This window comes from Amia ocellicauda, chromosome 5 (genome assembly GCF_036373705.1).
Source record: "Amia ocellicauda isolate fAmiCal2 chromosome 5, fAmiCal2.hap1, whole genome shotgun sequence".
Taxonomy (NCBI): Eukaryota; Metazoa; Chordata; class Actinopteri; order Amiiformes; family Amiidae; genus Amia; species Amia ocellicauda.
The window spans coordinates 25,424,068-25,431,334 of NC_089854.1; the positions used below are offsets into that span (position 1 = coordinate 25,424,068).

Below are 7,267 nucleotides of genomic sequence, written 5' to 3' on the forward strand. Positions count from 1 at the left end.
TCCTGAATGGCAAATAAAAAGGTTAGACCTAAATATCTACCAAATAAAGCCTGCCTATGTTTAAGATAAAAAAAATTAAATCATATTGTTTCTTAATCCCATCTTGATGACAGTGACTTCTCTAGCAGGTATATTAACAATTTGGTGATTACATTTTTCCTCTGTGCCTGACGTTACTAATTTGCTTTTTACAGTAACTATGGCCAGTTTAGCCCTGAACTCAGAAAATATTAAATGACAATTAGGGAGATATGGACTTCATTGTATAATAGAAGAGACGTGGCCTTCTACATTGAAGCTCCTTTCTGTAAAGGTATAAGCAAAAGAACAAGAGACACTAAAGGTGTATAAGAACATATTTAAACATGGATGCATTGAAAGATATCTATATCTATTAATTTAAACAAATTACTTATTCAACAATGATCTGTATACTTTTGCACCAGAAGCTCATTAACAATCATAAGCGGTTTTCTTCTGCATGATCATGAGCACACACTTACTTGAGGCCATACTCGTCTGGATTGAAACCTTGCTTCTTGCAGACATCTTCCAACACCTGCAATGTAAAATGCAAATCCAGATTGATTTTATTCCAGCACGCCATCACAGCATTGCTTTGCTTTCCAGTGCGTTGTAAACGAGGTCCTGTTGCATTTTGTTTTGAAGTTCAGGATCTAACTTGTCTACTCATTCTGAAACGTGTAAATGTATATAGTATCACTTAATGCATGTTTGTTTCACTGCATTAAAAAAATCCCTTATGCCAGATAGTGACAGCTCCACTCTTGGGAGGGGCAATATTCAGCTAACGTGTCTTACAATTAATAGCATTCGTATACCATTTACGTGTGAAAACCCTAATTTCATCGTTAAGAAAAACTCATTTAAACCACCTGAGCCTAACCTATATTAGTAACGTGTCACATACATATAGGAAAGCGCAATGCATTCCGTCTCGCATTCATGAAACATAGCCGGTATGTTTTAACATTACATTAAAAACCAACAAAAGTTGAAGTACTTTATATATAATAAAGTACTTAAAAACCTAAAAGTGCGAATACAAGTGATCTGTATTGTGTACGAACAATGTATCCCAGACCCAGCAAAACTGAACAGTCATTGTTCAGTTGCTAAAGAGAAACATCTCTTAAGTGAGACTGCATGACAACAAGCTGGGCTATTTCACATGTCCTTTTACAGCAAATACTCCCGTTTCCAAATATTTACCTGCAGTAGCGTTGTACTGTGTGAGACTTTCACTGTCTGCCTCCTTCCATTGGGAGCTAAGACTGTCACTGCGGTGCTGCTGGCTGCCATTGTGGTATGACGTCACTCTGTTTGTTTGAATCAGCTTTATCAACACCCCGCACGGAACAGGGGAGCACTGTTGCCAGATTGGGGGGGTTGAAGTGCTCTGGGGAAATCTGGGAGCTCACAATGTTGTACAATGTTGCGACAATGCAAATTACGTTGCTGCAAAGTTGTAGCAAGATTGTGTGTTAGCAGGGAATGCACTAGGAAGCTGAAAACACTTCACTCCCCCCAGGACCTCCCCCGCCACCGGACTTCAACTTGTATCAAACGTTGGGGGGGAAATATGTGATTTGGGTGATTTTTGGGTGAAAATTATGGAGAGAACCTGCAGTTTAATTCAGTAGCTGTTGCAACGCACTTTCATTTACTCAAAATGCCTGTATATAATAAGTGAGAGAGGAATGCATTTTTCCCTCTTCAAGTATATAAACTGACATCTCCACGAATGCTGTTTTTGGCTGAAAGTGCGGGTATTAGATAGTAGCATATTTTTAATGGTATATTATAATTATTTTGGATGCTGCATAGTAATACCTTATACCTGGGTTAGAATTGCCCCGCTTTTGCCAGTACAATATAGAGTCAGCTAGTAAACTGTTTTATTTATTTGTTCTGTGCTGTTAAAGTTTAGCTACTTAATCATTATTATTTTTTCTATACACAATTTCAAAGTAAAATAATAAAAATGATGCATTATTAAAACACCGTCAGCCTCCCCTTGTATTTCCTCTCAGCACATCCCCCCCACCCCTGTTACACCGAAAAAAAAAAACACCTTGCCTAGCCCCCCTCAAACTTGAAGTCTTGAAACGTCCCTGCCGTTGACAATGAGATGCAAAAGAACATTATTATTGTGTGGTGATTTCCTTATTATACTGGATAAGGCAAGCAATGCTGTAATTATTTATATTTTTAAACAATACAATTATTTTTTGAATTGCCGAAACAGTGGGATTATTTTTTTCAGGTCATTCTGGAAGCAATGCACAGATACAATGTGTGAGAATTGGATTCAAAGTGAGAAGCAGAGTCTATCAGCAGTGACCACCAAAGAAAGATCATTAGGATGTGGTGCAATTTTATGATAATGATTGGCCATTTTGAACTGCCTATCTGACTGACAACTTGTTTCCTTGCATGTCTGTCTTTACAGCATCAAAGTGGGCAAATATAAATCTTTTCTGTCTGTTATTAAATCATTTAAAACAGGTTTAGTCAAATCCACCAAGGGTATTCGCTTTTAAATGCCTTCTTATAATGAATGAATACAAAACTAACATTTATGTCATGGCTCTGTTGAAATTTACGCCAAGAGCACTGGATAAGATAACTAATGCAAATGGAAATCCCTTGGAATATATAGTAATCTTTGGAAAATACAACTGGGTTAAATTAATTAAAGGATGGTTAAACAAAAAATCAATCTGGGAAAACATCACAAGGATTCCTTAAAAGAAAAGTTGGCAAATGCATTGGTTTCAAAACATGGTGGTTTAAAAACCACTGAGTAGTATGTTTCCTTTTGCATAATACATTGTGTAACATATATAGAGTGATATGCATGTGCGTAGAATGACAGGACAGGAACACCTATCAAATTACCATTTACTGTAATATTCTATGAAGGTGCTTCTGTTGCGACCAAAGTGCTAAATGGAAGATTTTCTTCTACACTTTTCTGTATTTTTCTAGTCCCACAATCAAAAACTTCAGCTTAGGCTGGCACCATGAGGTCTGCAAGAACAAAAAAAGGAGATGCCACTTAAAAGGTATTTAAAGAAACGATCTTGTGAAATATAAAGGTTTTATAGATGGTGATTTTTCCTTTGTTCTCGGAACAAGGACCTACACCTGTTTCTGATGATGTGATTCAAAGCCTGTCCCTTTTAAGAAACTGATCCTTCCTGATCTCTTTGATGTAACCTGATCTAACAGTTCCAAATAACGGGATTTGGAGATCATGCATGAGCTTTCAACAGCACATACTAATCAAAAATAACAGGGGGGTGGGGTGGGTGGTGATAGTGGTGGAGGTGGTGGTTTGTGTATGGGTGTATGTGTGTGTCTGTGTGTGTGTGTTTGGACACTACAGAGATTAATCCTACTCTCACCTCTTTGCACATTCACCAGACATAAACAATTAAAACCAGTGCAAATCTCCCAGCTAAACGGTTTAACCTGTGGGTCTTGCTGGGTACGCTTATTGATTAGAGATGAAAGACACACCTTTGCTTTCAGATGAGGTGGGCTGGACTTCTGAAGGACTGCAGTCAGGACAGCTGGGTCATTGGCAGATGACCTAATTCTGGAAATAATCCACCCAGACCTTGCGATATTTCAGTCTGCAGCAACAGAGCAGCAGGGAGAGCCAGAGTGGCTTCAGACCCTCAAGTTCAAACTGGACCCACGGTACATAGATCAAAAACAAAGCCTCTCCCAAGGCAGCTGCTGTCATACTGTGTCAGTTTGGGCTAACTTGGCTAACTTTATTTCTCCAATTCAAGAAAACAAATCTTCTATAATAATCCAGATACATGGGTTCAAGTCTTAATTATACCTCAAAACTATTTTTATATCCCATGCTGATAAAACTTGTTTCTTATGTAACGGATTTTGAATTAATTTAATGTGTACAGGATTATACTCAGTGTACAGTGAACTGGGTTTTACAGTCTGAAATTTTGAAACATCAAATGCATGTACATTTGTTGGCTGACTATTTTGGGACACCATTGGCATTACTAAATATGGAGCACATTGTTAACTGTAAACTAAGTATAGTTTTAAATCTGTGACCAGCTATTTTGAAGGGAAATACATTCTGAATAGAAATGTATTGGACATGTTCTTTATTTCCCTATAACAATTATTCTTATTAATTATTATTACCTACTTATGGACCATATATATATATATATATATATATATATATATATATATATATATATATATATTACATCTGTGGGTCTAATAATATTTGGTATCCTTCAGATAACTTCATACCTCTGACAAAGACAAAGACTATTGTATTATAAGGGCTGGTTTCCTGGCAGAGTTGCTGCTTGCTGTGTGTCAGAAGATCAGCCCTGGGCATCCATCTGTGAGTGATTTACAGGCTACGATTTTGTGGATGAATTGTGATAAAACAGGAGGTATAAGTAAAAGAGACTAGACTCAATCAGTGACAGGTCCATTCCTCCAGGGGCTACCACATGTCTCCACAATCTATACAAAGATGTGTATGAAGTTCCCTGTGAATGCCTTGCCCATTTGACTTCAGATCACCTAGGCTACATTATCTCTGTACTATCTACCTATGGTTTTGTGGACCTTCAGTGCAATTTGTAAACCCATTGTCATTGTTTGACTTGAACCTTGCAAAACATTCCTGAAACTCTTGTGTGAAAATGCTCATTTCTAATTACTTTGCAAACTATAACAGCATGTACAGAAGTGTTCACAATAACAAGTCTATTTTAATATTTCATGGCTAATTTCACTGCAGTCTTTCAATGTCAATTAAGGATACATATGTTGGCATTTACAGTTTACTGCTACTACTGGTGTTTTATATTCTCTCTCTGCATCTTTCTCTCTCATTTATTCACTTATGTACATTTAAGTTAAAGCATTTAACCAATTTAGCTTTGAAAGCATTACTACTGATTATTATTTTAACATCTACACATTGTCAAGCTCATATTTACTCTGCTTGCATATTATACCCCTTCTCCTTAAGAAAAACATCCAACAATTAAATTTTAAAGAAACTAATTTTGTAACCTGATAGTGTGATTAACTTCTCCATACAGTTAGGTCCATACATATTTGGACAGTGACACAATTGTCATAATTTTGGCTCTGTACACCACCACAACGGATTTGAAAGGAAACAATCAAGATGTTCTTTAAGTGCAGACTTTCATCTTTAATTTGAGGGTAGTTACATCCAAATTGGGTGAACAGTGTAGGAATTACACCCATTTTTATATGGGGTCCCCCCAACTTTAGTGGCTCAAAAGTATTTGGACAAACTAACATAATCATGAAATAAAATTGTGAGTTTCAATACTTGGTTGCAAATCTTTTGCAGTCAATGACTGCCTGAAGTCTGGAACCCATAGACATCACCAGATGCTGGCTTTCTTCCCTGGTGATGCTCTGCCAGGCCTGGACTGCAGCTGTCTTTAGTTCCTGCTTGTTCTTGGGGCGTTTTGCCTTCAGGTTTGCCTTCAGCAAGTGAAATGCTGCTCAATTGGATTCAGGTCAGGTGAATGACTTGGTCATTGCAGAACATTTTTCGCAGTATGCTTCGGGTCATTGTCCATCCACACTGTGAAGCGCCGTCCAATGAGTTTTGAAGCATTTGGCTGAATCTGAGCAGATAATACAGCCCTAAACACTTCAGAATTCATCCTGCTGCTTTTGTCAGCAGTCACATCGTCAATAAATACAAGGGAACCTGTTCCTTTGGCAGACATACATGCCCATGCCATAACATGCTTCACAGATGAGGTGGTATGCTTTGGATCATCAGCAGTTCCATCTCCTTCTCCATACTCTTCTCTTCCCATCATTCTGGTACAAGTTGATCTTTATCTCATCTGTCCATAGGCTGTTGTTCCAGAACTGTAGAGGGTTCTTTAGATGTTTTTTGGCAAACTGTAATCTGATTTACATCTTGTGGTAAACCCTCTGTATTTACTCTGGTGAAGTCTTCTCTTGATTGTTGACTTTGACACAGACATGCCTACCTCCTGGAGGGTGTTCTTGATCTGGCCAACTGTTGTGAAGGGGTTTTCCTTCACCAGGAAAATAATTATTGTCATCCACTATGATTTCCCATGTTCTTCCAGGCCTTTAGGTGTTCCTGAGCTCACTAGTGCATTCTTCCTTTTTAAGAATGTACAAAATAGTTGATTTGGCCACACCTAATGCTTTTGCTATCTCTCTGATTGGTTTGTTTTGAAGGCAAAACTGGAGGCAAAACAAGCAGGAACTATAGACATCTGCAGTGCAGGCCTGGAAGAGCATCACTAAGGAAGAAACCCAGCATCTGGTGATGTCTATGGGTTCCAGACTTCAGGCAGTCATTGACTGCAAAAGATTTGCAACCAAGTATTGAAACTCACAATTTTATTTCATGATTATGTTAGTTTGTCCAAATACTTTTGAGCCCCTAAAGTTGGGGGGACCACATATAAAAATGGGTGTAAGTCCATTCACACCGTTCACCCAATTTGGATGTAACTACCCTCAAATTAAAGATGAAAGTCTGCACTTAAAGAACATCTTGATTTTTTCCTTTCAAACCCATTGTGGTAGCATACAGAGCCAAAATGATGACAATTGTGTCACTGTCCAAATATGTATGGACCTAACTGTATAGGTATGTAAATATCAATAGTTCTAGTGCATTACATAATTTCACCTTGCTAATGACACTGAGTTGGTTCACATAGCCCACTCATGCCTCAAGATAGATACAAACAGGTCTAATATGCCCTGGGAAATGTGTGTGTGAGACTGTGTTTTATGATTTAGGTCAGCCGATGTTTAAAACAGATATAAAGGCACATTGCTGCAGGTGTAACGGGATCCTCTGCTCATTTAACTTAATTTTCGGTATTTTCTTCAGGGCAATCTAATAAACACATATCAAAAAACACTGCTTGTGTATCTATCATCTATCCATCTTTTTTTAATTGTTAAAAAATACCTGAATTTCATTAGCATAGGGCACGACTCGATATTGATAATTTTAAATTTGGATAAGGCATTTCTCTTTGTATTTAAAATAAAACATATGTTATAAAACGTATTAAAACACATAATTGTAAATTTTTAAAAAAACACACAATTAATAAATAAAGTTATGTCATCGACATTATTTTGTTAAGAAACACGTAGAGAAAAAGCCTGGTGATTTGCTTCTGAATGCAAACGA

The 7,267-nt window shown here is 37.4% G+C and overlaps 1 protein-coding gene across 1 annotated transcript in view; it reads right to left on the reverse strand.

Annotated features, from left to right (window-relative positions):
* Nucleotides 1-1,342, reverse strand: part of aspscr1 (ASPSCR1 tether for SLC2A4, UBX domain containing) — a 61,755-nt gene extending 60,413 nt beyond the window's left edge. The window contains exons 1-2 of the mRNA XM_066704565.1: nt 1,234-1,342; nt 504-559 (exon numbers count right to left, since the gene is read on the reverse strand). Coding sequence (XP_066560662.1) covers nt 504-559; nt 1,234-1,323 — 146 coding nt within the window. The 5' untranslated portion in view covers nt 1,324-1,342. The remainder of the gene's footprint in view (nt 1-503; nt 560-1,233) is intronic.
* Between the last annotated feature and the right edge of the window lie 5,925 nt (nt 1,343-7,267).